The sequence below is a fragment of the Hippopotamus amphibius genome, chromosome X (genome assembly GCF_030028045.1).
Source record: "Hippopotamus amphibius kiboko isolate mHipAmp2 chromosome X, mHipAmp2.hap2, whole genome shotgun sequence".
NCBI lineage: Eukaryota > Metazoa > Chordata > Mammalia > Artiodactyla > Hippopotamidae > Hippopotamus > Hippopotamus amphibius.
Window position 1 is genome coordinate 38,476,097 of NC_080203.1, and position 20,418 is coordinate 38,496,514.

General features: G+C 36.7%; 1 protein-coding gene across 1 annotated transcript; it reads left to right on the top strand.

Annotated features, from left to right (window-relative positions):
* The first annotated feature begins 12,956 nt into the window (after positions 1–12,956).
* LOC130842156 (cAMP-regulated phosphoprotein 19-like) lies at positions 12,957–13,310 on the top strand. The gene has a single exon (XM_057718824.1). It carries the CDS (start codon positions 12,972–12,974, stop codon positions 13,308–13,310), a length of 339 nt encoding a protein of 112 aa, XP_057574807.1. The 5' UTR covers positions 12,957–12,971.
* Positions 13,311–20,418: the final 7,108 nt, after the last annotated feature.

Below are 20,418 nucleotides of genomic sequence, written 5' to 3' on the forward strand. Positions count from 1 at the left end.
TTCCTGCTGTACAGTGAAGTGAATCAGCTATGTGTGTATATATATATATCCCCTCTTTTTTGGATTTCCTTCCCATTTAGGTCACCACAGAGCAATGAGTAGAGTTCCCTGTGCTATATAGTAGGTTCTCATTAATTATCAATTTTATACATAGTAGTGTATATATGTCAATCCCAATCTCCCAATTCATCCCGCCACCCCTCCTTTCCCCCTTGGTATCCATACGTTTGTTCTCCACATCTGTGTCTCTATTTCTGCTTCGCAAATAAGATCATCTGTACCATTTTTCTAGATTCCACATGTATGCATTAATATTTTTTTTCTTCTTTCTGATTTACTTCACTCTGTATGACAGTCTCTAGGTCCATCCATGTCTTTGCAAATGACATAATTTCATTCTTTCTTATGGCTGAGTAATATTCCATTGTATATATGTACTACATCTTCTTTTCCATTCCTCTGTTGATGGACATTTAGGCTGCTTCCATGTCCTGGCTATTGTAAATAGTGCTGCAGTGAACATTGGGGTGCATGTATCTTTTTGAATTATGGTTTTCTTTGGGTATATGCCCAGGTGTGGGATTGCTGGGTCATATGGTAGTTCTATTTTTAGTTTTTTAAGGAACCTCTATACTGTTCTCCATAGTAGCTGTATTAATTTACATTCCCACCAACAGTGTAAGAGGATTCCCTTTTCAACGGTGATTAAAAATCTTCCAACAAACAAAAGTCCAGGACCAGATGGCTTCATAGACAAATTCTATCAAACATTTAGAGAAGAGCTAATACCTATTCTTCTCAAACTCTTCCAAAAAATTGCAGAGGGAGGCACACTCCCAGCTCATTCTATGAGGCCACCATCACCCTGATACCAAAACTAGACAAAGATATCATAAAAAAAGAAAATTACAGGCCAATATCACTGATGAATATAGATGCAAAAATCCTCAACAAAATACTAGAAAACCAAATCCAACAACACATTAAAAGGATCATAAACCATGATTAAGTGGGATTTATCCCAGGAATGCAAGGATTCTTCAATATATGCAAATCAATCAATGTGATACACCATATTAACAAATTGAAGAATAAAAATCACATGATCATCTCAGTAGATGCAGAAAAAGCTTTTGACGAAATTCAACACCCATTTATGATAAAAACTCTCCAGAAAGTGGGCATAGTTGGAACCTACTTCAACATAATAAAGGCCATATATGACAAACCCACAACAAACATCATTCTCAATGGTGAAAAACTGAAAGCATTTCCTCTAAGATCAGGAACAAGACAAGGGTCCTTCACTCTCACCACTATTTTTTTTAATTTAATTTAATTTTTTTTTTGAGGTACACCAAAGTCAATCAGCTGTATTTATACACATATCCCCTCCATCCCGCGACTCCCCCCCACCCTCCCCATCCCGGCCCTCTAAGGCATCACCCATCATCGAGTTGATCTCCCTTTGTTATACAGCAACTTCCCATTATTCAACATAATTTCGGAAGTCCTAGCCACAGCAATCAGAGAAGAAAAAGAAAAAAAAAGGAATCCAAATTGGAAAAGAAGTAAAACTGTCACTGTTTGCAGATGACATGATATTATATGTAGAAAATCCTAAAGATGCCAGCAGAAAACTACTAGAGCTAATCAATGAATTTAGTAATGTCTCAGGATACAAAATTAATACACAGAAATCTTTTGCATTCCTATACACTAACAGTGAAAGACCAGGAAGAGAAATTAAGGAAATAATCCCATTTACCATTGCAACAAAAAGAATAAAATACCTAGGAATAAACCTACATAAGGAGGCAAAAGACCTGTATCCAGAAAACTATGACACTAATGAAAGAAATCAAAGATGACACAAACAGATGGAGGGACATACCATGTTCTTGGATTGGAAGAATCAATATTGTGAAAATGACTATACTACCCAAAGCAATCTACAGATTCAAAGCAATCCCTATCAAATTATTAAGGGCATGTTTCACAGAATTAGAACAAAAAAATTTCCAAGTTGTATGGAAAGGCAAAAGACCTCAAATAGCCAAAGCAATCTTGAGAAAGAAAAACGGAGCTGGAGGAATTAGGCTCCCTGCCTTCAGACTATACTATAAAGCTACAGTAATCAAGGCAGTATGGTACTGGCACAAAAATAGACTTATAGATCAACGGAACATAACAGAGAGCCCAGAAATAAACTCACACACTTATGGTCAATTAACTATGACAAAGGAGGCAAGAAGATACAATGGGGAAAAGACAGTTTCTTCAGCAAGTGTTGCTGAGAAACTGGACAGCTACATGTAAAAGAATGAAATTAGAACATTCTCTAACACCATATACAAAAATAAATTCCAAATGGTTTAAAGGTCTAAATGTAAGAGTAGATACTATAAATCTCCTAGAGGAAAACATAGGCAGAACATTCTTTGACATAAATCGCAGCAATATTTTATTGGAACTGTCTCCTAAAGTAAAGGAAATAGAAACAAAAATAAGCGAAGGAGACCTAATTAAACTTAAAAGCTTTTGCACAGCCAAGGAAACCATCGACAAAATGAAAAGACAACCTACTGAACAGGAGAAAATATTTGCAAATGATATGACCAATAAGGGATTAGTATCCAATACATATAAATGGCTCTTAGACTCAACATCAAAAGAACAAACAACCTAATTAAAAAATGGGCCGAAGAGCTGAATAGACATTTTTCCAAACAGGAAATGCAAATGGGCAACAGGCACATGAAAAAGATGCTCAACATCACTAATCATCAGGGAAATGCAAATCAAAACTACAGTGAGATATCACCTCACACATGTCAGAAAGGCTATCATCAAAATGAACACAAATAACAAATGTTGGCGAGGATATAGAGAAAAGGGAACCCTTGTACACTGTTGGTGGGAATGTAAATTGGTATAGCCACTATATTATGTGTTTTTTACCACAATAATAGACATGTTGATTGTGACCTACTGTTATGACTTTATGACTCACTAATGGATCACAACCTGATTTTGAAAAATCCTAGCTTGGATTAATAAGATTGAACATCTGTTATATGACCTACCTTGGGGTATAAGCCTGTCATCTACTTGATCAAAACCAGGGCTCTGTTAGCAAGCAAAAGGTTGGGGGGGGGGATATTATTTGGCCAAAAAAGGAATGAAGCACTGATATATACTACAACATGGGTGAACCTTGAAAACATTAGACTAAGTGTAAGAAGTCAGTCACAAAGAACCACATATTGTGTTTTTCTATATGAAATGTCCAGAACAGGCAAATCCATAGAGACAGAAAGTAGATCAGTGGTTGCCTAGGGCTGGGATAAGGGGTTGGGGGAAATGGGGAATGACTGCCAATGGGCACAGGGTTTCTTTGGGGGAGGACAAACACATTGTGAAATTAGATTGTGATGGATCTTGCACAACTCTAAATATACCCAAAAAAACATTGAATTGTACACTTTAAATGGCTAAACTGTATGGTATGTGGAATCTGGATTCTCTTCCTATGAATACTATGGTTCTACTACTAAGCCGTGTTTGAACTCAGTCTTTTTTTTTAATTAATTAATTTATTTTTGACCGCACTGTGGGAAGACATTCTGGAACCTTTTTGAAACATTGAAAATGCTGAAGTATGTGGGCCGAGCGATGGGATTCAGAATGTCCTGCTTGAGCAGTGGAGGAGCTGAGGGTGCGGGGCGTGGAGACTAATATCACCCTGTTTGGTCCTGAAGGATGGCTGGTTAGCCAAAGACGGGTAAGATTCCTCAGAGGAGGAACAACCTAAGACAGGCACAGCCGCAGAGGGGCCAACAGGGGTGGTGCATAGAACCTTCCTTATATCACCCTGTTTGGCCCTGGAGGATGACTGGTTAGCCAGAGACGGGTAAGATTCCTCAAGGGAGGAACAACCTAAGACAGGCACAGTCGCAGAGGGGCCAACACGGGTGGGGCACAGACCCCTAATATCGGAGAGAGGTCTCCTGCCCCCAGGGCTGTTTTGCTCTCCACCCCCAGCTCAAATCCACACCTGCTCAACTCGGACCCAGGAAGTAAACAAAGATAATTGCCTCAGTCATGTGAGGCCTTTGATTGTTTATGAGTGTAACCTGAGAATGTTAGCCCACGAACTCAATAAAAGCAACCTGGGATGAGTCAGCAGGGCTCTTGATCCTAGAGGTCTTGAGTCCCCCGGTCCCACTTTTCTCTTCAGTCTGTGTCTGTGTCTTCTTCAAGCTTGCGGCACCCGTCACTCACCTCGAGTCGCCGAGCTGGTCTCGGCACCGCACCACGCGGCTTACGGACTCTTACTTCCATGACCAGGTATCGAACCTGTGCCCTCTGCAGTGGAAGTGTGGAGTCTTAACCACTGAACCACCAGGGAATTCCCTGAACTCAGTCTTTTTAGTTAGCTCTTTGCAGATTTTGCCATACTTATTTGTCTTTCCGCCATTAGATTACAAGTTTCTTGAGTCAAAGTGTTATTTCCAGGAGTGATATTATATTAGGAAATTAACCTGGGGAGAGGGAGGCATCATTAAGAATTGACTATTGTCACTTAATGACCTGAAGTGCACTGAAGCTTGGGTTTTTTATCTGTAAAATGGAGATCACTCTATTTCAAGGTGTTGTAAGAATTAAATGATATGAAGTTATATGAAGTATCTAGCATGGAACCTGGTACATGGTAGATTGTCAATAAACAGTTTCTTCCACCTGTCTCTCTGTGGTCCTCTGTTCTTTTGTCCCAGTTAATGTGAAATGGTCTATTTGCCGTAATTCTGCTCATTCTGTAAGTCCAAAGTCGCTGCTAACTTTAAAATTTACAGGAATCTTACCAGGCTACTATTTTTCACTTCCCAAATGGTCCTTACTATTTCTTTTATTCACTTTTATCTCTTCCTTGTACATTGTGGAAGCCCAAGATAGGCTGTCTCAAAATGTGCTTCAATAGCATATTGATTATTTTGAATTAAAGTTACATAAACGGCCAACTCAAGAGGGACACTCTATCCTTTCTGTCTTCCTGAAAGCAGGAAATAAATCTCTCATGTGAAAGGTGCATTTCTTGCATCTGAGGGGAGAAAGCTACCCTTACCATTAGAGATAGGGAATTCAGACTGAGAAGCCTATATAAACAAACCCGGTTACTTCTTTCATTTACTACCCCAAACCCAGATTCTGTTTAGATTCTTCACTACTTGAGCACCCAAAATCTAAGTTTCTTTGTCCTGTCAATTCCTTACAAATTTATTGTTTCTCTGTCTAAAGAGTGTAAAAGCTGCCTGCTTTAGCCACTTCTTAGGTCCATTTCTATGAGATCTCCATGTGCATGAATTAAAATTTGTTTCTTTTACTCCTGTTAATCTGCCTTGTGTTAATTTTATTATTAGTCCAGCCGCAAGAACTGGAGTAATAATAGGAGTAGAGGGGGAAATTGCCCCTCGCAGACTGTATGAAAGGATTTCTATTGCTTGTGTAATTTCCTCCAAGTCTTAGTGTGTAGTGTATATGATGACAATTATATACTAACAAACAGTGACATTTACATAAAACATTTCACAAAATATTTCTTGACTACTATAAAAAAGGGTGTGTGTATTATGAATACAGTGGAAAAGAGATATTAATCAGAAGCTACTGCTGAAAATGAAACAACAGTAGTTATGGCTTTAAACTTAATTGTTAAGGTACAGAGTTACCTGTCATGTGCCCTTCTTCTTAACCAATAACCCAGACCTCAATCTGTTATATATGCAAAGAATCAGGAAGATACAGCAGAGCTTAAGGAAGCTTTTGAGTATCTTCTGTGCAGGTTAAATTACTTGATATATCTTAATAATATTTAGATTAAATGCAATAAGTAATTTTTAAAAGTTTGTACTGAGGGAAAAGGAAAAAGGAACTTATATTGAATGGAGGTGTTTTTGGTTTATTCAGACCCTGGAATTGATACTGTGTAATCAATTATGTCAATGCCCTCCAGCCAAAGGCCAGGGGGGAAACACACTTGGTTTTATTGCTTGTTGCAGGGAGGGAAAATGCATGTCATGGGGATCCATGGGGCACCTCATTAAAAGAGTTTAGAAAGGACTTAGTGTATAGGATTTGGGTTCATGTTAGATGATTCAGGGAAGGATTCAAGGAAGAGGTCTTTTCTCTGGATATAGATGCTGTCAGGAAGCAGAGGTAATGCCGTGATTGGATATCTCAATAAATCTTACCTAGAAGAAGGGAAGACTAGCCTGAAGGTAAAGCTGTAAATGGAATGTAGGGAAGCAGCAGTCACTAATATTAGCTAGAATGGGGAAATAGTTGTTTTTATGGCTTGAACCACGTTTACATTTTGTGTGTTTTCAAACATAGTTACATAGTGGTCTTTTTTCCTTTTCTGGTGTTGATAAATTGCATTCACAGAGTGGCCTTATTTGATGTTCATGATCTGTAAGAGTGTTTATGTTCAACAGGAGAATACCAAGATCTAGTTGTGAATGCCTGGGGAGTTCCTGGATGTCAGGCCCTGCTTTTCTCTTTCTCAGAAATATTCTACTCCTACCATATTTTCTCTGTTTCCTTGTTGAGTTCTTACTGTAAAATCAGACATTTTCTAAGATTATTATTATAAGAGAAAAGGGAAGAGAAACTATCATTTATTGAGTACATATCTTAGGCACTGTTGTATAAATAGTGACACATACTACCTAACACCATACACAAAAAGAAACTCAAAATGGATTAAAGAGCTAAATGTAAAACCAGACACTATAAAACACTTAGAGGAAAACATAGGCAGAACACGCTATGACATAAACCAAAGCAAGATCCTTTGTGCCCCACCTCCTAGAATAATGGAAATAAAATCAAAAATAAACAAATGGAACCTAATTACACTTAAAATTTTTTGCACAGCAAAGGAAACCATAAACATGATGAAAAAACAACCCTCAGAATGGGAGAAAATACTTGTAAATGAAGCAACTGACAAAGGATTAATCTCCAAAATATATAAGCAGCTCATGCAGCTCAATATCAAAAAATCAAACAACCCAATGCAAAAATGGGTGGAAGACCTAAATAGACATTTCTCCAAGGAAGACACATGGATTGCCAACAAACACATGAAAAGATGCTCTACATCACTAATCATTAGAGAAATGCAAGTCAAAACCACATTGAGGTATCACCTCACCCTAGTCAGAATGGCCATCATCAAAAAATCTAGAAACAATAAATGCTAGAGAGGGTATGGAGAAAAGGGAACCCTTCTGCACTGTTGCTGGGAATGTAAGTTGGTACAGCTACTATGGAAAACAGTGTGGAGGTTCCTGAAAAAACTAAAAATAGAACTACCATATGATCCAGCAATCCCACTACTGGGCATATACCCTGAGAAAACCATAATTCAAAAACATACATGTACCCCAGTGTTCATTGCAGCACTATTTACAATAGCCAAAACATGGAAGCAAACTAAATGTCCGTTGACAGGTGAACGGGTAAAGAAGATGTGGCATTTATACACAATGGAATATTACTCAGCCATGAAAAGGAACAAAATTGAGTTATTTATAGTGAGGTGAATGGACCTAGAGTCTGTTATACAGAGTGAAGTAAGTCAGAAAGAGAAAAACAAATACTGTATGCTAATGCATATATATGGAATCTAGAAAAATGGTACTGGTGAACCTAGTGGCAGGGCAGGAATAGAGATGCAGGCATAGAGAGCAGATTTGAGGACATGGGGGGAAGGGGAAGCTGGGACGAAGTGAGAGAGTAGCATTGACATATATACACTACCAAATGTAAAATAGATGGCTAGTGGGAAGCTGCTGCAGAGCACAGGGAGATTAGCTTGATGTTTTGTGATGACCTAGAGGGGTGGGATAGGGAGGGTGGGAGGGAGGCTCAAGAGGGAAGGAATATGGGGATATATGTATACATATAGCTGATTCACTTTCTTATACAGTAGAAACTAACACAATGTTGTGAAGGAATTATACTCCAATAAAGATGAAAAAAATATATATATATATCATTTTAAAATAATAAATAACACTGAGCCAGATAGCATCTACATTTTACAGAGGGTGAAACTGGTGCTCTGAAAGAATACATAACTTGCACAAAGTCACACAGCTGGTAAATAGAGGCTGATTTTGAATCCAGATCTCTCTCCAAAGCCTTATGTACTTTCCTCTCTACCATGTTGTCTTGCAGGAGATTTAGGAATACGGCCTATTCTTTATGTCTGTACACTTATTTAAGAAAACGTTATATTCAGAATGAAAACTTGGAGAAGCAACAATTCCTTGAATTCAGAGTTTTATTGACTATTTTTAGGTTAGATTATATATGTCAGATTATATATGGCCTTCCTATATAGGAAGCACATAATATTATAGTCCCGTTCCACCAGACATTGTAAATACCCAGAGGAAACAGAGCAGGAAAGAACTAAAGTATTGGGGGCCGCCTTGTGAATTCTCTGCCCTAGGAGAAACTTAGGAACTGGCCATTTAGAGAAAGTGTTTCCTAGAGATGAGCTTCTAGGTATTAGGATCAGTTCCATTTTAGTTCTTATAGCTTCTGCCACTTGGCTAAGACATGCAGGCTCAGCCTTGCTCATCTCTAGGAGCCATGTGACTATCAGGCAGAGGGAAACCCTGGACTCGCAGCTCAGTCACTCAGTGAAAATCAGCCTTCCTACCAGTCCTGTTCTGACCTAATATTCTAGTCTAATAAATGAACTCTTACCTAGTTTCTTATGAATAAATTTCTACTTTATAATCCAGTTCCAGTAACTAAATCCTCCTCATGAAGAGTCCTCACATCAGTTCTCTTTTCCATGACACTGGGTTGTGGACAAAGAATGTCTCCTAATATTTCAGTAAGCCAAGGATGTTGCTCCATAAAACCATCAGCCACCGCAGCTCCCAACTGGTGCTCCCTGATTGGAATTCAGGATAGAGAAAAACAGTGAGGTGCATATCAGAGGAAGAAATTCAATGAGCCCAGACTCTTGCATCTTTCCATGCACAGAAAATCACTAAAATTATTAATTTGAGTTGTCTATTTTTGTGATTAGCATAATCTTTTAATGTTTAACTACATGTTCATTTGTTTTTTTAGCAAAAACTCCTATATATCCTGGTTCCTCCCTTAGCTCTTTGAAAAAGTCCCTCAGAGGCTTACCCCAGGCTTAAGTCCTCAGTAAGTCTGCCAAATAAAAACATAATTCTCTACTTTTAGATTGTGCATTTTTTTCTCAGTCGAGAGGATTACATTGTTAAAAGACAAACGCATATGTCTTAATTTTGTTTGATATTTCCAAACCTCCCTCCAAAAGGATTGTACTTTTGGAGATGAAGAAAGAAAGTTTCAACAGGCATGTTCCTCTTTTCATACTTAATTAAATTGTTTCAAGGATTTATTACATCTACATGACTGACCACCCTCCTTATGAACTTTTATAAATGTTCAAACCTGGGAGTTCAAATCTTAGAATCAAATAGATTTAGTTTGAACCCCAGCTCTTCTATTAAATTACCTTGGTCAAAACAGTTAACCTCACTGAACCTCAGATTCCTTATCCCAAAGTTGGAGATAATAATATTTATCTCAAAGTGTTGCTGGGAGGGCAAGATGCCGTATGTTAAGGCTAAAGTTCCTGAAGCAAATTGTTCACGAACTAGTAGTTCATTTTTTTAAAATTCAGGCAAGATTCACATAAAGTTCACCATTTTAAAGTGTACAATTCAGTGATATTTAGTACATTCACAGTGTTGTGCAGTCATCACCTCTGTCTAGTTCCAAAACATTTTCATCATGGCCAATGGAGACCCAGAGTGGTAATTTCTTTATAGCTCAAAAACTGTTTTGCGCCCTGTGGGTGATAAGGCAAATGGCATCACAGTGAAGACGTTAAGATCACAATATAAGGCTGATTAAGTACAACACTCCATTCATTGTTCTCTGATCTCTGCTGTGATGCTATCTGTAAAAGTTCAGCAAAATATAGATATAATTCCTAGCCTACTTGCTTTAAGGGTCGCTTTCAGAATTTTTAATCTCACAAGGTCAGCCTGTAGGGTTTTTGTATACCTCAGCTGCCCTTTCCATCCACCATCATACCATGAAATTTCATTTAAGCACATTTCTCAGTTAGGTTCTATGCCAACTTCTTGTAACACAATTTATCATTGACTCAGACTAGGTATTTGCTAATTCACTCAGAATTAATTGTGCACTTTAATCATTTTCATTGAATCAGTTCCCATATCTGTAGCTTTTATAACCACAAGTACTAGCTGCATGCTGATTAAAAATTTCCCATCAGTTGTATATGAGATATGACTATAAATTTTCTTTTTAATTTTCCTTCTATGACTCATAAACTGGCTTAGGAGCAATTTCAAAAAGGAGTAAAAGGTTTGCAAGTGATAGTGATGTCCATGGAATAAATGTTATTTTTCTCTTAGGAGAATACTCCCATATATATATATATATTGTGATTTGTTAAAAGGGCTTGTTATATTACAGTCACAATTAATATTCTCCATTTCAGCATCGCTGTTAGAATCCTCATTTTCTATGAGAAATTTCAGCACCTTTAAAAATTTTTGGAGTATAATGATATTAGCTGTTTTTACATTCAGCTTTTTAAAAAATACAGTTTTAATGATGCAGTCATGTGTTGCAATGGGTAAAATATTCTTTACGGGTAGATAGTGAGAAGAGCAGTTAGTACCATTCATAATCTGTGTCAATTGCTTGTTTGGGCATAGTGCTAGAATGAGAGAACACAAGATTAGAAGTCTGTCAGGAAACCAGGGTTCTAGTCCTCAGTCTGCAACTAAATAGCTGTGTAATTTGAGGCATGTCACAACTTCATACAGGGACCACAGTTTTCTTATCTGTCACATCATTATGTTTCTTCTATCTATCTTATTAAGATTCTGCAAAGACAAACCCAGTATTTTCCAAGTCTAACTGACTACCTTCACCACCTCTTCTCCCAACTCTTCTTCCGAAATCTTCTCTTTTATGATCCCAATTGTCTCACAAATCTTTCTTCTTTATTCCATTCTCATTGTCCTAGGTCAAATCCTATTCATCTCAGTCTTCTGGACGTTGCAATAGACTGGTCCGCCTGCCCTCATTCTTGCCCTCTTACAAACCATCCTCTACAAGAGTTATATACTGAAAACACAATCTGTGCCATTCCCTGGCTTAAAACATGAAATGGCTTCCCATTGTAAAGTGATAAATTTTACTTTTTAAGTATGGTGTATAATGTTCATCAGATACAGCTTCATTCTACGTTACCAATAATGAACTCATAACACACCATAGGAGATTACTTGTATCATTCAAATCTTCAGTAATTCTACCGTAGCAAATGTTTAAGATGAACCACGCCAGATCCCTGGATCTACCTGATTTCAGCTCAGCATAGTAGAAGTTCAATGCATCATGGCCAATGTCCTGAATCAAGAACGAATCACAGCATTTCTCTGCTCTTGCTTTCTTGGAAGCTACAGAAGGCTACTAACCTGTACAGATGCAACCTAAAAGTATGGGGAGTTAATGTCCCAGAGATGAAGGACACCTCTCAACCAAAGGAGAGCAAAAGTCAAAAGATAAATGCCCCAACTTCTCTGTTCTATGGTGGAACAGTTCTGAGTTGGAACAGTTCGGAAGCTCGTTCTGTACAGTTACTCAGAAAGTTTCTAGAAGGATTGAACTCAGCAGTTGCACTCTATTTCTTTGGGAAGTGATTCTTGGGATCACTTCCCAGATACGCTACCCATACCCAGTCCTTGTTTCAAAGTCTACCTTCTGAGTAACCCCAATTAAGATACTGTACCTCCTTGTTTTTGTGTACTTGATCTTTTGACCACTAAGAGAAATATGCTAAAGTCTTCTACCATGATAGCGACTTTGTAACTTTCTCCTTATATTTCTATTACATTTTGCTTATATATTTCAAAGCTCTCTTGTTAGATGTCTAAAGGTTCATGATTGTTTCATCTTGTTGGGGATAAAACCACCATAATGTATCTCTCTTTGTCCCATTAATTTATTCACCTTGAATTCTATTCTATATAATATTAATATGATACATTTGCTTTACTTTCTTAGCATTTGCCTAGTGTATCTTCTATTTTCAATTTTTAATTTTTATTTTAGCGGGTCTCTTGTAAACAAAACTTAAGTGTATAGATGGATTACAATTTCCAATCTGATGGTAAAAATGAAAAGTATGCCAACACATTCTATTAGCAAGGCAGAAGGGAAACAGTCACTCTCATACACTATTGGTGGGAATGCAAAGTAGTGTAATTCTTTCGGATGGAGATTTGGAACTACCTAACAAAATTAAGACATATGCATTTGTCTTTTAACAAAGTAATCCTATCTCTAGGAATTTACCTTGAAAATAGACCTACAATAATATAAAAAATATATATATGCACAAGTTTATTCATTACAACATTGTAATTTCAAAATACTGGAGACAAATTAAATGCTCATGCAGGAGACTGCGTGAGTAAAGTATGGTATGTCACACAGTGGAATACCCTGCAGATGCAAAAAAGAATGAAGAAGAACTTTATGAACTGACATGGAGTGATTTCCAGGATACATTGTTAAGTGAAAAAATCAAAATGCAAAATAGTATGCTACCTTTCATGTGTAAAGAAACATGGAAAGATGTATATATTATTTTTAATATTCTTTAAAAAGCATGTATGTATATGTATAACAATCATTTTGCTGTACAGCAGTAATTAACACAACACTGTAAATCAACTATACTTCAATTAAAAAAAAAGACTATCATTTTATGATGTGTCCAAGCAAAGGAAGGTATTTGGATCAAAAATATTAGATTCTCAGCGTGTCACAGAGCCAGAGAAGCGGGGTAAGAGGGAGCAAGCAGTATGTCTGTGGAAGTCCCGGAGGCAGCCTCCGCGGAGGAGCAGAAGGAAATGGAAGATAAAGTGACTAGCCCAGAGAAAGCTGAAGAAGCAAAATTAAAAGCAAGATATCCTCATCTGGGACAAGAGCCTGGAGGTTCAGATTTTTTAAGGAAACAATTGCAGAAAGGGCAAAAGTATTTTGATTCTGGAGATTACAACATGGCTAAAGCAAAAATGAAGAGCAAGAAACTTCCTACTGCAGCCCTGGATAAGACAGAGGTCACTGGTGACCACATTCCCACTCCACAGGACCTTTCTCAACAGAAACCATCTCTTGTCGCTAGCAAGCTGGCTGGTTGATTAAAAGAGCTGAACTGCAGGAATCTTCTAATTCCCATTATTTCTCCTTAATATGTTACTTCTCCGTTTTTTATTCCCTTTCACTCAGTCATTTGAGAGTGATGGCTTTGCAGGTAGCTGTAGTGTGTGCTGCTATTGTAAGGGAATGTACGTGTAGAGTTTTTGATTAGTTTAACAATGCACTGATGAAAAGAACATGTTAGAGCAATGTAAAGCAATGTACTTGAAAATAATTGTATGTATTACCCAACTCCTAGTGTAAGGTTGGTTCCAATAAGAAACAAGCAAGTTTTATGATTTTAATGTTTCTTTAATTCATCTTAATTATCGCTTTGTATGTTACTCATTTAAAATAACCTCTGTTGTATTTATTTCTTATGTATTTTCCTTTTGGATTTTGTAAAACAGAAATTTAAGACCACAAATTAGAAGAAAGTTCACATATTTCAAACACAAATAGTTGGGGCTTCAAAAGATGTGTATTCTGTGCTTGAACTTGAATGGCCTTAAATCTGTTTCAGCTTTAACAATAGAATTTTACTTGGGCAATATTTGACTATTCTGGTGTAAGTTATGTGACTCTAGTGCTTAACAGCTGCTGTTGAAGCTCGTATGCTTATTTGGTTCTATGGTGTTAAAGTACCTTTTGTTGTTGAAGATGTAAATAAAGTGTGCATGTGCATTGACTGTTGAGTTCACTTCCGTGCCATTTTTGTAAATGCAATAGTTTTGCACAACCTCTCAAAAATGTTATATTCCCCAGATTCTCTTAATCCATTTGCAAAGAATTTTTATCTATGAATCAGGAGTCTTAACAAACTTGGATCCTGAGTTCTGTGGACCTTCTTCATTTTTGATGAATTTGTTTTTGTGGATGACGCTGACTTCATACACAAACTTGCTTGCACCTAGAGCTATGGAAATGTCACTGGATTTGATCATAAATGAGTTTTAAAAGTTTGGATATTTCATTTCACTTTGGGATACATACCTCTGTGGGAAAGTGGTTTTGATGGTAAAACTTACGTTGAGTGAAAGGCTTTTGGGCCAAAAGCCAGTTCTAGACTGACACCATATTTTTTGTTTGTTTGTAGTCTAGGTCAGTCCTGAAACCAAAATCATCAGTATGTAACAACTGTGTATGTATATGGACATGTATACATATATACAGGTGTGTGTATATGCTCATTATACATATATGGATATACATGTATATATGTGAAAAAAAAAGAAACATGAAAAGATAAGCTAGAAACTAATGAGATTGGTTATCTACAAGGGTAGTTGGGAACAAGGTAGAAAGGAGGGGATATGGAAAGAGTAGAAGAAATATGGAAGAATTATATTTTTCTAAATATACATTTTTGTATAGTTCTGACTTTTATAACCAAGGTAATATTCACATGATTAAAAATAAATAAAATCAACAAGAATGGGGCAAAGCAAGAAGAATGTAATACAAACAAAAACAAATGAACCTAATTTTATTTCAAATGAATAACATAACATAGTGAATAACAGTGTGTGTGTGTGTGTGTGTGTGTGTGTGTGTGTGTGTGTGTGTGTGTGTGTGTGTGTGCGTAGAGAGGGAGTCCAAGACTTAAGTAACTGAAATACAGTATTTTGACTATATACCTTATGAAGACCCCAGGAAAGAAACTTAGACTCCCAATGATGTATGATTTAGAGCTAGCTAGTTCTGAGCTTTATTTCCTATCTTTGTAACCTCCTGCAGCATTCTGGTAAAGCTTGCCCCCTCCATCCCACTCCCATTTCACAAGATCATGCATCCTCTTGCTGCCTTTTTAAAATCTTGCATTGGACAAGAGCCTCTTTTAAATCTTGTGCCAGGGGGACTTTTCTTTTTATAAAAAGCCTGCACACTGCTATTCATTCTCTCTCAGTTTCAGACTTTCTCCCAGAGAGCCATTCTCCCTGCCCCTTGCCTTGAGATTTCCTCACCTGTTTGAATAATACAGTTTTGTTTTTTTCATATAAAAAGATGAAAGTCATGAGTTTAAACATTTGAACCTAACATCTGAGCTCCCTCATGACACACTGAAGTTTCTATAACATAAAGAATAAAGATGGAATTGGAAACCAATATTGTACTCTTGTTGATAGGTTTGATTTTCACAGTGGTATAGGTTAGCAGTTCTGCAACTAATATATGTATTCTGAGATTGAGAAAATAAGTAAATATATTGTCCATAATGTTGGAGAAGAGAACTATAAATAAGGAAAGAGGGAAGTCTAGGACAAACCCTACGGTGTTGGGTTTGAATTAGAGTTATCAGTGTTAATTCATGGTTTTTGAAAGATAGATTGATAGATATACAGAAACATGGCTGTGTGTATGTGTATATGTATACATACATGTATATCCTAGTTTTGTCCACTGAGTGGTAATAGACACAAATGATATTCTAGTACCAATGAGCACACCCAGTGCCCAGATCTTGATTTCTAAATATGATTCTACAATAAAGGAACAAGACCTCCTTAAAGAAATTACTGATTCCAGTCCTAGGGAAGGTAAAATATAAGATGATTCTGGAACATCTTGTGGTATTTGTGAGTAAAGAAGTGCTCAAAGAAATCATGGAGAAGATATCAGTAAGTTACAGACAAAATGTTTTTACATAACTGCAGTACAGTTATCAATCAATGTTATATTATTATCTCAATGCAGACCTTTTTTGAATTTCACCATTTGTCCCAATAAGATGATCCTTTGTATAATTGTGTAAGAGCATCCTGTCTGCAACTTACTCTGAAACATTTCAGAGAAAAGTTAGAGACAGAAAATGAAAGTGGTTTGGGAAATCTGGGTGAATGCTGTACCAGAATTATTTAACTAGTTTTGGAACTTTTTGTAATAATCAAATTATTTCATAATTAAAATTTTAAAAAATTTTCATTCAGGGTCTTCTCTTAATTGAGTAATTTAACCTGTTAATATTTATTGTAATTACTGGTACATTTTTCCTTAGTACTGCTATCATATTTTATGTTTTTTATTTGTCATTTTTCTTGTTTCATTTCTCTTTTCTTCCTTTTGGCTGGGTTGATGATTTGATTTGTTCTGTTATTTTTCTTCTTGTACTTTCAAAGGTGAATATGCTCTTTCTATGGATTTGGTTGGTTCTCAACACACACATTTATATCCTTTTTTAAAATCAAAATCTAAATTTCATTAGAGTATATATATTCCCTTGTTTTAGACAATAATCTTTGTAACTTTACAACTTCTTTCCTGTTGTATGTCAAGTTGATATCTCCCAAGATTTTAGTTCTAAATAATTATAAAAAAAGTTTTGACTTTATCTATCTACAGTTATTTAGCCTTAATTGCAAACTTTACTGGTTTCGTTGCTTTTTTTTTCTTTATGGAAGCTTTTGGGAGTTTTTAAAATCCTTCTTTAAATTCTTGTTGTTCAGAAATGTCATCACAATGCATTTTATATGTCATTTTTGTTTACCTTGTTTAGCACTTCTCTTTCCATCTGAAGACTAGTATCTTTTATTTTTGGAGGGGAATTATCTTCTATTATTGATTTATTAACTTCCTCTTCTTTATACTTTCTGGTCTTTTGGAATTCCTTTTACATGGATGTTGAACTTCTGGATCTAATCTCTGTATCTATTTTTGCTTTATCAAAATTTCTATTTCTTTTTCATTTTGCACTGTTTTGTGAGGATCTTTTGGTTTGATGTTATAACACACAACTTTTTTCTCTTCTGCTGTTCCATAATGCTATTACAGATATCTGTTACATTCTTTGTTTTGATTCCCTTTTATTTATGTATTTTCCAGGACTTATCATTGGTTTTGTTTTATGTCAGCATTCTCCTTGTTAATGGGTTTGATAACTTCTCTTATTCTTCTCAGAACATTACTTATAGTTACTTTAGAATATTTTTTCATTTTTTATTATTGATTCTGTTTCTTCCAATGTTAGTTTTCTGTTTATCAGTTTTGGTTTCTTACATGATAACTGTTGTTTAAATATTAATTGGTGTTTCTTGCTTGTGTGCTTATCTTTGTTTTTGAGATCCCTTACTAGCCTCTCTATAGATGTTGTTTTTGTAAAGTAAATCCTGCCTCTGATATTGTGGGGAAGAATCATAACATGCTCTAGATGGAATGTGCCAGCAGTTTATCTTTTAGGTGTGGCAGCTAACTACTATTTACACTTATTCTGAGCAAAAGACTGCAGCAAAATTTATACCCAGACTAAAGCATTATATAAGAACTGACCCCCAGAGGCACAGTTATCCAAAATGCTCTGAATACAGCTGTTCATTAATTATGCTAAAATTCCCAAAGTCTCCTTCTTGCTCTTTATATTATTGATGCTGTTCTTGAAGATGTCTAAACCATTCTTGTTTACACAGTGGTCTTCACACATATTTTGGACTGTGATTTATTCTAATTTTATTTTTCTAACTGTAATGGGTATGATTCTCAATCTAAAAACTCATGTGTGCTGGAACTATCGCATTTGTTATTTCCTATATATCAACTACCTGCTTCTCTGTAATCTATATACTCCCTTGGTAATTGTGTGTGTATGTGGGGGGGGGGGGGGTGTGAGAGAGAGAGAGAGGAGAGGAGAGGATTATGATTATGATTCTGGGTCCCAGATCTGGTCATAATATCTTATCAGTATCAACACATTAGAGCTGCCAATATCCTAGAAAAAGTCACTATATATAATCAGGATCAATATTAGAGTTTCCTGATTTACCTATTTGTAAAACCTATAGCCAGAGAAGCATGTAGGATCAACATAAGAAGGTTGCCTGAGTCACATATATGTAGAACCTATACCAGAAGGATGGGAATAACAGAGCTAATTGTGCCCTCAATCAGCATACATAAGACAAATATGTTAAGGTTTTGTAAGTATAAGAACCCTGAAGGTGCATAGCTTGATGGCACTTGTTCCCACTGCAGGACTGTATTCAGGCTCTCCATTCTTCTAAGGCTTGAATATTGTCTCTGGCTGGAGACTTGCTGCTGAAAACTTGGCCTCTGTGTATCAGTGCTGAATCAAATCTCAGAGACAGAGTTTTGGGTGAAGTAGAAAAGAATAGCTTTTTTGCTTTGCCAGGCAAAGGGAGACACAGTGGACTCCTGCCCTCGAAAACTGTGTGTCCCAACATGGGAGGATTTTGTTGTTGTTGTTGTTGTTGTTGTTGTTGTGAGCATTTTATTTATTTTTTTTTGGGGGGGGTACACCAAGTTCAATCATCTGTTTTTATACACATATCCCCGTATTCCATGGGAGGATTTGGTGAGGAGTTTTATAGCAGTAGTTCAAGAGTGGGGTTGCTGATAAGATTAGGGTATGTGCAGTGCCTGCACTCCTTTAATCTGGTCTCAGGTAATCTCTTGATGAGCTTCTCTGGTTCCTTTTAATCTGGCCTCAGGTGGTCTTCTCTGGAATGAAGACTGCAGACATCTTCCATTTGTTGGGTTTTATTTCTGCAAAAGAGCTCAAAGATATTATGTGTATCCCTTGAGGCGGAACCAGGACCCCGCCTCAAGGCTGCACTGTTGTTTCTTGGCTGCTCCTCCCTTGTCTATGCATCCCCTCCCTTCTGTGATTAGCAACTATTTGAACCTTCCCTTTGGGACTCAGGGAAGATCATGGAAGTTGGAGTCTGTTCCCTACAAACAAGGAACGGGGTACACAGAAAGTCTTCTGTGCCTAGGAGCCCCACAGGGTCCTGCTTGGTTTCAGACTCTTTTTTTTGAGGTAACATTATATAAGTATAATGTGTACATTTTATTTCAACTTTTGCATATACTATAACATGCTCAATACCAAAGTTTAGTTTCCATCAATCACCATACAGTTGACCCCCTTTACTCATTTCACCCTCAGCCCCTTTCCCTCTAGTAATAACCACTACTCTGTTCTCTGTATCTATGTGTTTGTTTTTGTTTGGTTTGCCTTTTTTATTTTTAAAAATTTATTTTATTTTTTATATTCCACACATGAGTGAAATCATACGGTGTTTATCTTTCTCCATTTGACTTATTTCACTTAGCAAAATACCTTCAAGGTCCATTCATGTTGTCCCAAATGGCAAGATCTCATCTTTTTTATGGCTGAGTAGTATTCCATTTTATGTATATATATCCCATATTCTTTATTCATTCACCTTGCCGGTGGGCACTTAGATGGTTTCCATATCTTGGCTATTTTAAATAATGCTGCAATGAACATAAGGGTGCATATATCTTTTCAAATTAGAGTTTTTGTATTCCTTGGATGAATACCCAGAAGTGGAGTAGCTGGATCATATGGTAGTTCTGTTCTTAACTTTTTTGAGGAATCTCCATACTGTTTTCTGTAGTGGCTAAACCAAGTTACATTCCCACCAACAGTATATGAAGATTCCCTGTAGGGAATGTGCCACTCCAAAATGTCTCTCTGACATGTAGATTATTTCAAGCTGAAAACAGTCAAGGCCCAAAAGACTAAGAAAGAAACTTTGACTTTCCCCCTAACTGCCTAAAAAATATAGATAGAGGACCTGTTCCAGGAAGGGAGATATTACCATAGATAACTATAGTAGAACTAGATGTGGTAGATAGAGGGGAACCTAGCAGAGTCTGTTTGTTAAAATTCCTGCCTGTGTCCCGTTGTTTCTGTCTGGCCCAGCCAACATTTGCTTACCAAACATTTGCTTTTCCATCTCCCTGTAAATTGCCTTGCTCCCCTTTGGAGTCCTAAACCCCACCCTCAACATCCTCTTTTTGTCTTTAGCTGAAAATGGTATTTAAGCTAAGGTTTTCAGCCATTTTGGTAAGTTACTCACTTCTCCTGGGTCTCTCCCATGTATTCCTGTTATTAAGCTTTTGTTTGATTTTCTCTTGTTAATCAGTCTCTTGTAATTTTAATTCTTAGCCCAGCCAGAAGAATCTAGAAGGGTAGAGAAAAATTTTTTCTTCCCTGACATCCCTTTTCTTCACATCCTCTCCAATATTTATTTCCTGCCTTGTTGATAATAGTCTGGCTGGAGACACTTCAGCTTTCTTTGGAAAGAGCCTTTATATCAGAGTCCATCCACAATGATGACCTAAGTAACCACC